This window comes from Anticarsia gemmatalis, chromosome 14, assembly GCF_050436995.1.
Source record: "Anticarsia gemmatalis isolate Benzon Research Colony breed Stoneville strain chromosome 14, ilAntGemm2 primary, whole genome shotgun sequence".
Taxonomy (NCBI): domain Eukaryota; kingdom Metazoa; phylum Arthropoda; class Insecta; order Lepidoptera; family Erebidae; genus Anticarsia; species Anticarsia gemmatalis.
In genome coordinates, this window is record NC_134758.1 from 7,730,756 (window position 1) to 7,744,856 (window position 14,101).

The 14,101-nt window shown below is 33.5% G+C and overlaps 1 protein-coding gene across 4 annotated transcripts in view; it reads right to left on the reverse strand.

The window, feature by feature from the left end:
- Positions 1–14,101, reverse strand: part of Gbs-76A (Glycogen binding subunit 76A) — a 47,893-nt gene that overhangs the window by 7,069 nt on the left and 26,723 nt on the right. The window contains exon 1 of one of the 4 annotated variants that reach the window (XM_076122546.1): positions 10,068–10,471. The exons of the other annotated variants lie outside the window; for them this stretch is intronic. Coding sequence (XP_075978661.1) covers positions 10,068–10,160 — 93 coding nt within the window. The 5' untranslated portion in view covers positions 10,161–10,471. Of the gene's footprint in view, positions 1–10,067; positions 10,472–14,101 lie in introns of those variants that run through there. 4 annotated transcript variants of the gene reach the window in all.

The following is a 14,101-nucleotide window of genomic DNA, read 5'->3' on the forward strand; positions in this document are numbered from 1 at the left end:
CGAGAATTTTGATGAAACTACAAAACATTTATGAATAAGATCGAGATGTCGGATTTGAGATACCAAAAATCTGAAAGATTGTTATCTCTTTATTTCGACACTTTCTGTTTTAAAGTCACACGTGCTTAAGCATATAATTCCTTAATAATATGCCAAAACTATTATTTAACGCACATGAATACTCATCCTCGTAACTCTTCAATGAAACTCAGGTTACGACTCTGAATAATCAGACACTATGTAGTAACGGTTACGAAAGAAAATCTTTTCATAATACATTTGATGATATATTTGTAAATATAACACATCTATAAATTTCATACCATGCATAATTAACTAAAACTCAAGCTATTTATTATGTCAGTAATACCTATACCAAATAACATTCTGAACTTTTGACTTAGACTAGCACAAAAGTCAAATACATTACGTTATTATTATCAAAATACGTCTGCCATTTTGCTATGGAAACTGCTCAAATATTTATTAGAAAGTGACGTCATCAATAGATAGTTAATTTATCGCGAAATAGTGAGAATTTAACATTCTCTGATAACTTAATCCTCATTTTATCAACAATTCGATAACCGATGAGACATACTCCCACGATTGTTATGAGAACGTGAACATTATATTCCGAATATTGTTTTGGGAATAATAAAAAATTCATTGACATATGACATTTATGTTTTATCCGTGTAATATTAGTTGCTACGTTATATCATTCATACATTAAATACGTTGATGTTTTGTTTATTTATGAATTATTTTTTGTAGCATTTACGATACAGTTAGCAACAGATGTAAGTATCGAGATAATACAATACCTACAACAACGTAATCGGATCGCTGGTATGTTTATAATCAGATTTTTTTATAGTAATTTAACGATAAATAAAACAAACAATATTGTTATCTGAGTGAAAGTGGCACAAGTGCAGAGAAAATGACAATAATCCTGCGATAATGATAAGTGGTGGTGATGTATTGGAAAATAATATTTTCATTTTGATATTTAATAGGACTATTTCAGTAGTCAGAAGATTTTATAGTTACAATTAAAAATCAAAATCCTTAAAACAATTGCCTTTTTATTTCTGGATAAAGATCTCTTACCGAAATGAGTGAATAATTAAGCCTAAAGTTTAGGTATTCTCTCATTCTGGTAGGAGACTAGGAGCCCCCACACAGGGCGAATGCGGGAAAATTAGCTTTCCTTGAAAAAATGATAAAATAACTTTTCATCTTATATGCTTCAAAGTTTTTAATACGTAGGTAGGTACATATTATTTAGAATTAAAAAGATAGGTAGGTATCTTGTATTTGTATAATGCAATACATAAACAAAATATAGCGAGAAGTGCGGATTCAGTTTTTACGCCCGATTTCATAGATCGAGTCGCTCCTAATGATTTTTACGAGAAAAAACAAATTACGTATAAACATCCTATATGCTCAGCTATGATTGATGTACTAAAAGTAAATTTAGTAGAAGCCTATTTTCTTAAAAATGAATAATTATGTTTTTTTTGGCGATTTTAAACATTACGAAGCTAATTTTATTTAACTTTAGTAAGTCCTTGATAGAGAATTAAATAGATAGTCGTAACTTAAATAATCGATAGCAATGAAGAACGAAGAGGTATTTAAATAAAGATTAGTTTTTAATGTCAGAGTTGGGTTTTCCTTGTTTTTAACTTATAAACTTATGTTTTATTTTGCAGACTGCAGACAGAATTTGTTTTATTACTTTACGTAACTTCAGAATATGTTCGAATATTTTTAGGCCTAATACGATAAGCGTTAAGTCTACATAATTAGTTTGATATGCAATAACACTACTCATTCAACGTTATACCTACCTTATCGGAGATTTAAAAATAGTTAAGATTTTCACAAGAACGATCTAGATTATGAACGGATATTGGACCTTGACATCAAAACTAGAACATATGACTGCCAAGGTTATTACTATATCCCGTTATTTACGTACATATCTGTCATCTGTGACACTTATAGGCAGCAACAATGAGCTTGCCCAGGTGCGCCAGACAACGACTAACTAACTAAATGCTCACTTGTATTCAGATAAGATTATTGTAATATGCACGATAACGCACCATAGACTGTGACGACACATGTTTATCAAACAAAAATATATATTACAAAAATATACTTACAAATTGGAGATTCTGGAGTAATGTCAGAAGCGTATTAGTGTTAATATGAGCAATTAAACAGGTTGGGCAAAAGTGAGAGACGCAGAGGACGAATAGCGGTCATATCGAGTTGTGTGCGTAACCATCGCGGGCACACAGTGTTGCTGTTAATGCTCTGAACGAACACGTCTCGGCAAACAATGAATAAAAGAGTGAAACCGACTGACACTCGTCTCGATCTTATCACTAGACATAAAACAATAGATGATTAGCCGCCACTCGTCACTTCAATCCTGTGTTCCACGAAAGTACATCGACTGTGGCGACCGTATCTCAAAATATTTTTATTTTTATCACAATATGATTGTCCATATTATCACTCGCGTTTATACATTACGTTCATTACACACGCGTTTCGTAGATACTGGCGATAAGCCAACTGAATTTTTATTAGATATATGAGAATATATAAAGGAAAACTAACCATTACGAGTTGATTTTCAAAGATTTCAATTACCAAGTCGATTTTTGTATTTGAATGGGAAATGTTTGAATATTACAGTTGATTGAACTCTATTATGGACTCTACAACGTGAATGTTAACAAGAATTTCTGTAAAAAAAAAGTGTACGGCAGCAAAACGAATACACAAAGTCGTTTTCCTCGAGGATTTCTAAATTAGCGCACGAAATCCGGGACATACTGTATTTTATGCTTAAACCGAAAAACATTTTAATGAGGAATTTTGGACGTAACGTGTTCGAGCGCTCAATGTCGTAAATGAATTAATAAAATATGTTAAACAATGCAATTATAGAAGCGAGAACGTCCTGGTACACGTTATTTGAGTCGTGACTTTCACTTTGTGAACTAAAATAGTGCGCAGACGCATCAGGACGTCAGTTAAACGTGTAAAACAAAATCACGCGCTTGGCACTATACTTATGTTAGCTGTACTCACTCATCAGAACGCCGAACATGCCTGTTTCAACAATTCGTAAACAGAAAGGTACACGGCCCGACGCTGCCTACTTCCTATTCGAAAATTTGGCAAACGAGTGCCATAGTGATATTTTCACATACGATTATTGTTTGAAATGTCAACCTTGCATCATCCTTGACTAGACTAGTTTAAAAATAGTACAGTTTCTAAGACACTTCGTATAATAATCATGTGTTATGTAAAACGGCCTTTTCATATTAATAAGATGATTGTAATGATTGTATGTGCATCCGAAGCCTTAACATGCCCTTAACGGTACACAAGCACCGCGAGCGAAACGGAAATTAAAGTTTATAAACGTGACAAGTTATTACCGTGGTAGATAATAACTAACACCACGATGATTCTATCAACGCTAAATAATAGTAGAGAATGAAGGAGAAAATGTTCTTGACAGATTGAAAGACTGAGCGACGTTTAAGTTATAACTTTGTGCATTCAACTCCAGCTTACAATTATAAAGGGTCACAGTTATTTATCCGCTTGTATGTTAAAATAACACAAACAGAAGCGCAATGCTCTACCACTATCGTCTATCAAGAACCGGCTAGCTATCGAGAAGTTCTGTATCATCACTCACATTTATGACCTAGGTATGACGTTCGTGATATAGTCCATTGAAGAGTAACATTTAGGGCAGCGTTTTCAGAGGACGCGATTTCATCCATCAAATTGAACTTAAGTTTCTATATTGACAAAATGATTCAAGAAATTAAGAACTAAAAACGTAAGCTATGGTAAGGCCTGAAAAAATTGACTGATTGATTGAATATAATATGTTAACTGTATGATAAAACAGTAAGTTTTTTAATCATACAAGTTGATAATTAGTTTCGTCTGTCTTTATGCAGTCTTGTTAATTTACAGAGCAGTGTTTGTAGGCGTTCTTATAACATGTTCGACTATTGTCAGTGGCGACCGGTTTGAAAGAAAATCAATGCGCTTTCACAACGCGACATTTTGTTGCAAGTTTCCCATTAGGAATGTCTTATGAAATGTTACTTTGTAAGAAATTATCATTATTCTATACACGGATAAGACGAGATTCTACGTAAAAGAAAATCTCTACCTGGTTTAATTTAGTTTCGAGTAATTATTGTTAAGTTTTTGAATTAAGGTTAGGCTCCTAAATCAAGTCAAGGTAAATATAATTTTATACCCTTATATTATTCCTGTATTTCCTAATATAAATAAGATATAAAGGTTAAGGAAAATCGAGCATTATTAACCAAATTGCAGTATTGGATACCTACGTCTTGTTATGAATAAAACCTACTTTAAAAACAAGGTATTCTTGTACACTATGTTGCTTGATGCATCATAGAACAAAATGTATTTTTAACGAACGTATTTGTTTTTGATTGAGAGTCGTCAAATCACACTCAGTAGTGATGATTGAACAAATATTTATGTACTCTACAGCCAAGCCGGCCGAGTGGCAGCTGCCGGTCTGATGACAACGACCATGTCGCCTTTCTATTGTGTTTACAAACATTCAAATGCAATCTTATTATGAATTTGTGATGCTCAAAGATGACATTTCGTGTGTCAGTACCCTTTTGTTTCAATCAACATACCTTTATATGAATGCAATGTACGACTGTCATATTGTTGACTCCTGACAGTATATAATGTAAACAAATATTGACATCATATTTCCCTGAAGAGTCAGAGGATTTTGTCACATGTTTGGTTATTTTTCTATAAGGGAAAGGCCTATTGCGTAAATTCTATAGCATATTACACACATTTGTAAGTAAATATAGATCCAGGAACATTCTTTGGAATTTTGAAAATTATATAAAGAACAACGTAGATAACGTTGTTCTTTATATAATTTTCCCCGAGGCAAATCATCTCATCTACGGATAGGAAAATCCATTCCATTGATACGTTTAGTTCCGCAATAAACCCCGTAACGTAGTAAATTGTCGGTCACATGCCCATAATTGTAACCGTAATTAAAGACAACTAACTAATAAATCCTTACAATTCAATGTCCTACAAGATACACTTCAATGCTTTTCTCATTTAGCGCTGACGTAACCTAGCAATACTCAACTATTTGAACAAGCTGTGATGTTTTCATGATTTTCTGTTCAAATTCTAGCTAAATTAGTATTTATACTATCTGATTAATGTTTACAAAACTACACTTGCTCATTGGTCATAAAATCTGTCTTGCGTAATGGAATCTCGTTAATTTTGCTTTAATTTAGAATTTTATGGTTGATTTCCGAGCGGACTTGCGTCAAATGAACGTTATTGAGGTACGATATTATCCTAGCTGATGTAAGGCACAAACTTGTCCTGCAAGATGCAGCACAGCCCGCCGGCCTTGACAACTACCTGCACATCTCCCGAACTATGCACAATAAAAGAAAGTAGTTTTGCAACAAGTGGTATGTACGATAAAGATTTCATTCACTCCCATTGTTCTTTTATCTTAGCTATTTAATAAGAATGTGTTCTGTAACGCTATCACAATGTCACGGCGAAATGAAACTGTTTACATCTGACTTTTGAAAATGCTCCAAAGTGTCTCGGAAAATTTTCGGGCGATTAAAATACCAAATACATTACACATCTTGCAAGTAAGCTCGTATCACGTATTACATATTTAGTTTGATAACTGTGAACAAAATACTAAATTAAACAATATAATAATTGCATAAATTACTCAACAAATCCAAGAAATTGAATGAATACCTACGTATTCGCGGTAAATAGCAATCTATACAGTCATTCTATACTACACTTGTCCACTTTTTCAACTTAAGGTGGAAAATAAAAAGCATGTACAGAATACATAATAATATTAACATGGCAACATAATCTTGCATTCTGTGTGCATAACTAAATAAATTATTTTGTTTACAAATGCCTTGAGAACTCGTCGATGTTAACCGACCTGTTTTAAGGTTCTACATTATCTTTACTCACCTACCAACATATTTTCAGTGCTTGTATGTTTCCTTAACTGATAACTGCAATTTTGCAATCGTTACAAGGAGAAATATTTATGAGCGAATACAAAAATATGAGTACTATATTTTTCTGTCCGCCATGTTCTTTTCAACATTATTTTAATATACAACGTAACATTTTTATATATTACTAGCAGCAAATAAAAAAATTATAAATAATATATTTTATAATTATGAAAGTTCTTAATTTAGTGCAATTGAGGTAGAGAATGTGCAAAATTATATTGTTTGTATATAATTTACATTCCCCGTGCTATACCATTCATTATTATCTACATACCTATTCAAGCGTGTTTATTATAATAAGAGGTATTATTACACGAACAATATTTAAGATTATAGAAAGCCTTAGATCACATATTTCGCGCACCTTTCTTCGCCGTTGTTAATCGTCCTCACGAGACATTCTCAGGATAGCTTGGCACAAAGCATATGACACTCTTCTAACATTACTGTCAAATATTTTCTACTTACTTACACGTGCAAGCAAACGAGCGTAACAGTATTGACAGACGTCCAACTTTAGAATAAATTAACGCTATTCTTTTACCTACCTCTTTCTCATACAAATATGTGTTTGTAGAAGAATATTTGGACCTTTCAACTACCGAAATGGGTACACAGACACTGAACATGTTTACAATGAGGTAAAAACCTTAAATGCAGGGGAATTTTCTCTTAGTCAATGTGAAAGTCCTCTTCAATTTTTGTTCATGTCCTTCACTGTCTGTTCTAGACTAAAACGCAATTCTGTCTGCAAACTCAGTTGAATAATCGCTATAAACTTGATAATATAACTGATACTGAATCAAAGATTTTCCCGATAAAATAATAATATTTAATCTTTTAATTATGAGGCAAGATAAAGAAATGTTATAATTATTGATGTCAGTATGCGGGGAACCGATTGTAACGATACTATTTACTATAAATACCTACTTAAAACATTGTTGTTTATGACAAAATGTATATAATATACATCATAGTTATATGTAAAATTAAATAACGTTTGTAAAGTACTCGAATTCTCAATTTCCAATCCATAAATGTTTAAATTTCAAGTATAGAAAAAGGCAATTTGGATGTGTTCACTATTTCGAGCTACGTGAGGTGAATGACCGCGACTTCGCTACGAAGTTATTTATGTGACATTAAAATGCAAACGCACAAACAATAAAGTTAGCATTGAACTATTTCAGGGCCAACAGGCGAAAGACTTTATATGTATTTCTTAGTCATCATTGCTTGACATATTCTGTAACGTCTACGCACTTTTCCAGAAAACTTTACTTTCACTTTAGACTTTCTGACTAAACTAAATCTTTCAGTATTGAAAACTTGAGAAAATGAGCACAAAAGGCTTGCGGACCTATACTAGCACTAAACTTTAAAAATTAAATTCGTTTACTAAGCCAAATACCAACAATTTGAACTTGAAAATTATATTTAGAGATCTACAATATTCATAAATCAACATAAAAGGACAGATAAATTGTATTACACAATCGCTTATTTTGATTAATTAATATAACTACTAAAGACACTTTAATAGGTTTGGATACAGTCCCAACTCCCGTAATATGTGGCTTTCGAATGATTCTGTCTTGTTGGCACGATGCACTTCAATGTTTAACCTTAGTGGTAATTGTAATAATTTAAATGAATTCGACCTTTCTTCGTCTTGTTTATATCGTACACTGTATATAAACCTCAATAAATTTTATCACATCACGCGTGTTTTCATAATAGAAGCGTAAAGTACTAACATTCACTGCAATATCTAATAGAATTAGACACTAATACGCATACATTTTATGAATTTCGTTATGAGATTAACTCTATAGTTTTTAAAGATTTTGAATGACAAACTTTAACGACTCAACGTAGTTTAAATTCGATCTACCCGCATTGGTCAGCATCCAATGCATTTGTGGTGAGACCTGTATTCATTAAACCAGTGTAGGTATAACAATACACCTATTTTACAATATTACATAACAAATACATCCATTAAAAACTGTTTTGATCATTTCAAAACACGGCTAAAGATAAGTACTGGATCATGCTGGGTAAAAGTTGCGATAGTTTACATTCAGCTCGTGATAATCATGTGTTTATTTGCTGCTTTTACATTGATAATGTTTGATAGTGATACTAGGTGGTTCAATCGTAATATCTGACCTGTCGCCTTGCGTATGACCATATGCTACTCGCAAACAACAACACATACTGCCACGTGACATCTTAAGTCCACTAACTAGAAAGTGACTGATAGTAATTTGATGAATCTCTAATGATACACGCGTAATAAATTAGTCATCTAGTTTATGACCGATTACCTAATGTAAAGTTCAATTGCTGTTTACATGTTAAACGTAAATAATTATGTATTTCATATAAGCTTCAGACAACGTTAAGTCTTTTTAAAGTAAATCAAACATCCTCATGTAAATATTTGTAATCTTAATAACATTTCAAAAGATAATGTTTTAAGGAAAACAGCTTTTCAAACAATTTCTAAATGAAGTTAGGTTCATGAAATATTGTTGGCTTCTAAATGAACTTAAGTATATTAGGTTCCATGAAATCTAGTTGGCAGTAAGAAAACAAGACTGTAAAGTTTATGAATTCGGTACTGAACCTAATCAATTTCATGACCAAAACACCGGGACTTGTTTACCAACATTTAGGATGCATCTTTTGTTGTTTTCACAATAGCTGTAGGTACAATATATGCGATTCAAGTCAAATTCGTAATGTAAAGAGTAAATTATTAATGAGTTTTAAATCAGTCACGAAATATAAAGAGTAAAATATTAATGTATTAAAGGTTTTGTTACCTATATGCAGTTAACAAAACCGAAATCTGTTGATGTTTTTCAATAATTTCCGAGTAATACGTATCGCTGTAAATTATATCAAGAAATAGGGTTACAAATTACAATGTTAACATTCTAAACCTAGTTACGAATTCGTAAACACTATCTCTAATTAGTAACCGTCATTCTCCGACGTGATGATTACATCAAATCCTGTACGTTATTGATAACAGAATGAGGTCGCTCCCTACTTTTCACTTGTAAACATAGGCTTACGGCAACGTCTCAGCACTTCGCTACATTGTTGTTAATCATCATCTTGAAGCTTGACAGAAACGCCGATATTTCTTAATACTTAAGTATCAGTTGGGTCCACGCATCCTGCTTTATTATGATCAGCAACCCCAGAAGTCATTCATCAATATGATTACATGCTTAGCCGCAATAACTCGGCCGGCTTACGTCCGCCCCGTCGTTGTCCGCCGCACACCGAGTGCGCATAACTTAGCCCGAGGAATACCTAATAATTTACAGCAAGATCCTGAAACTGGATATACGGGCGAGGTGTTTTGCATACTAAATTGCCACTAGTACCGGTAAATAGAGTGGCAGTGTTGGAAGATATTAACGATGCAACGTAGACCGGCGGCTTCTTGTTGCAATGCTATGCGTTAACGCAGGGAACGAGCCGACGCACCCGTCGAGCCGCCAGTAACGCGATAAAAACCGCTTATGCATTTTACTGCGGCTGCGTGCGTTGTTATGCGAATTCGATTATCTTTTCATTGTTCACACACGAACTTATTTATAAAATCATAACGATATCAATACCAAAATAAATTAAGTAAAGATTGTTTTTGTGTCAGCCCCAGTTATCTTTTAACTAATTATACAACAATGCATCTACGGCGTGATTATCACTCGTTTATTTACACTTAATTAAATCATCATTATGATCGTTTAACAAATCAGGGTAATACCGAAGGTATAAACAAACTTATATATTTAAGACAATTATAATAGGTGACCCAGGCCGCAGGGGCAAAGGCTACGATGATAAAGTAGCGTAGTTAACAAATCAATAACATTGTTCGGTTACCTTGTTCATCAAGACAGGAATCTGATGTTCCAGCGACATCTCTAGCTTGGGGGAACTCATCGAGCTTCTCTTCTTCGGCGCACACGGGCTCATTAATAACACTTTAAAGTCTTGTCCTGTTCCACTTAGTTACTATTTATTATTTATTTACTGATATATTTATAATTAATGAAGACACTAAAGATAACTGTCACTCGTTGTTTGCGTGTTCGCGACGTGTGTTTAAATTAATAAAAAATAATTTTATTTTGTTATTATTTTATTTAACAATATATTTCTGTTTTATAAATTATTGAAGGTGGATTTATATTTTGCGAGTGTGTAGTGCGCGCAGCCACCCGGCGCTTGCGCTTGGTGCGAATGAGCGTGCGCGAGGTGCGCGCCCGGGCCGAGTGCCGAGAGTGCGCCGCCCGCGCACCACTAGACAAAACCAATTTGAGATATTTAACCTATGCATTAATGTTCCGCATCATTTGCTTTGTTTATGTACATTCACGATAATGAGCCATCGGATCTTACTGATAAACTATCAGTTAAAGGGATTTCGAGCGACATGTAAATATAAATGTGGTGTCACGCCGCCTGCGCGTGAGCATCACGCAGCGTCCGAGTGATGTGTTTGGCGCCCTCGGCGAACGTAAAAATGCCACCAACAGTCCAACACCTCTCGGCATGAACGTTCAATCGACACCATTATGCAACCAAACAATTGCAACATTCCAAACTTAACATTGCAATTTTGCATACAATTTTGTATGATCTTAATTTCAGATAAACATCAAAATATTTTAAATTACCATTTCACTATACCATTAGCCCACTGTGCTAATCAAAAACATCTGTTCAAATCTATAACAGTATGGTGTGGACGTAGCATGGTTTAGTCACATTCAAAATATCAAACACATATTTTCTACATTACGAATTTGTTTTGACCACAACAAAGCAAATTACTCAAAATATAATCAATATCTCGTTTAGAAATGATTACTTAATGACAAACCTCTGAGTGCAAAACTATTAAGAGAGATTTCTTAAACAACAACATTCGTCTGACAAAATTATCTTATCCTGAGGTTTGTCATTTGCTATCCTCATTAAAAACAAGTAAGAATATCTATCGTTTATTTATATTTTTATTGGAACAGCTACTGTAACACTATGTTATGCTGATAGCCTATCACCGCGTGTAGGAAGACTTTCCACTAACTAATGATGGACGTGAAAGTCAATTATAATTCACACAAATAGTAAACAGCGTACATCTTACTACCGTATGGCTGATAATTAATTAATTAGCGCGATCGTTAGTAATTATTATGATGCACCTATTTACCGTGAGAGTGACCCGGGCTAAGATCAACTGCTAGTCCATCAGTTTTATTTAAACGACTGTTTTGATTAACGTGACATACGTCTGTTTATTTCCACGTGTAAATGAGTAATATTAATTAGTATTTTGTTGCAATCTTTTCAAAGCTGAGTTGTACGTGTGTGAACTTTACTTCTGAAGTCAAGAAGGGCTGAAATGCAGGAAACATAGGCGCTCACGACGAGCACTTTATCCTATTAAAAGGCTTGACAAATTTACAAAGAATCTTTTAAAAAAATGCTCTAATAAAAATTAGTATTATTAGTTGTGTCATATTTTAATATCAGTTCATTTATTGTGTCATAACGCTTTCAACTGCTAAAAACTTTTCAAGAGAGTATCCTAATTTTAATCAGGTCTTGGACCATTGGTTTTTAAATATCGCAACAATCAACTTAATTCTCCTTACTAAAAATTGTTGGGGTCTCCAAGTAATCAATGAATTTGATGTTTAACGTTTATTATCTACGGAAATCATTGAAAATAGCTCCGTTTAATACGTATATTTATAAACTAAACCGTGTTGTCCACCTTGACTAATATGTAAGCACAATGACAGCGTATGATCATGAGGTATACAGTATGTGAACCAGTATTTATAAGTACCAAGTTTAAGGTCGTATATAACAGAAATATTGCGCTTGATACACATGTCAACATACTTAAACAGACCTCATAAGCTTTGCCACCGAAGACATAAAGTTAACTTGCTTTATCTTTGATTAAATCAAGCTATTTTTCAATATTTGATTCTGAATCAGAGTCTCCAATTGAAGGGGCAAGTTATTTTGAATACAGAAAGAATTTTGCAATGAGATTTTAGTAAATACTTGTAGCTTTGGTAATGCAAATTAATTAGTCGAGCGAACATTTGGCGCATCACTAGTATAAATGTATGTAATTAATCCAAGCGACAACCGCTATAATAAAATTTCCTCGAAGGCAGCTTCCAAGCGAGTCGAAGTGAAACATAGTTTCCTAACGTAACGCAGCAGTATTTAGGCTTTCAACCTGGTATTTTTAGCTTGGAGTGCAACGCACTGAGACTGGCCTTTCCTGATAGCTTTGCAGACATACACAGTGATTTATCTGTTATTTAATGTATTGTAATGATTAGATAACGATTTGTAACAGTTTGTATTTGGGTGCTTGCTCTTGTTGATTCAAAAACATTATCGGTGACCCGTCAATGGTTTGCGTGGTCTATTATTATTTTACTTTAAAACTAAGACGTAGATCGTTACATAAATAAAAACGTGTTATTCGCGTACTTTTTGCTACTGAGTCCCTATCGTGTTTACAGAAAAGAGATAGAAACACAAGTGGTCCTTTAAGGGCTGCGTGTACTTAATTTTTTGTGCGTTTATTTACAGACGAGTGACATTCGCTCGTTCGGTCCAATGGTGATGGATGACACCCCTGCTGCGCCCGCGCATCTCAACGCGCCTTTACACCGGATACCGATCACTAAAGATATTCATAGAATTTTAAGCCGATGAGAACGGGTCTTGCGCCTATTTGACTATAATAGGATAGGAATTAATGATTGGTAATACTGTATGCATGTAAGCCGCAGTTATAAATGGTTAGAGTAATTCTCCATCGAACTTGATAGATTGAATGGTTCAGTAGAAAAAAAAAGAAAGTATAAAGTTCAAAGCTCCTGGTTAAATAGGGGTTAGAAAAGTACAACTGGAATTTTGACAAAACAGATTTTCACAGACGTAGCAACTGGGAACCTCTGCACAAATAGTAAACAAGTGAGAATACCTACGAAATATCGAAAGTTGTACAAGTTATACAAGTTCCTAAATTCTCTATATTATGTCTAATCTAAATATTTTTGTGGTAAAAATAAATAATTCACGGTGAGGCGAGATTACAGCTACAAGCAATAAAGGTCTGGCGCTTATGAATAAATTAAAACACCGATATTAAACGTCTACAATTAAACTGGTATGCAGCCAATAAAAAAGTTACTTTATTTTACTAAAACTTAGTTGGGTTCACATAAAAAAGATTGCTTTATTCAAACCGAAAGTTTAATCCATATTTTTACGATTTAACACGTCTTTGTGACATTACTATGGCCAGAAAAGTATGGGAACGTGTCCATACTATTTAAATGGATCTACCTGTGAGCGAACAAAAAATCCATAAAGAAAATAAAAGTATTCCTGACCAGAGAGGACTCCCAATCGATTTTATGACGTGATTAAACGATGGTTACTTTCTAAAGTGATTTATCGTATTGTTATCCGAAACTGTATCCCGTAGATGCTAAGCTACAACAAATTATAAAAAAATGACTTAATAATAATCCAATTTATTACACACAGACAACAATTACGCGGGCGTCGTAAACAAAAAAATCCTTTACGAAAATTGAGATAAACGTTTTTGTTAATATCTATGAAAAATAAATTAAACCAATTTGGTAAAAGATAATAATTTTACTTTATCTATCTTAACAGTAAATGACTTAAATGAATTGTCGCATTCAAAAATCGTTGATTTATTCTTGTACAGTAGTAGTCTAGAGGTATTTTGTTACATATATTATCCTACTTTTACTTTGATTTATCGTTTCGACCATAAAATGGCGGAAAAAACAGTATTTTTGCAAACTTATTAATAGAAAAACAGCGGATAGTGATAGCCA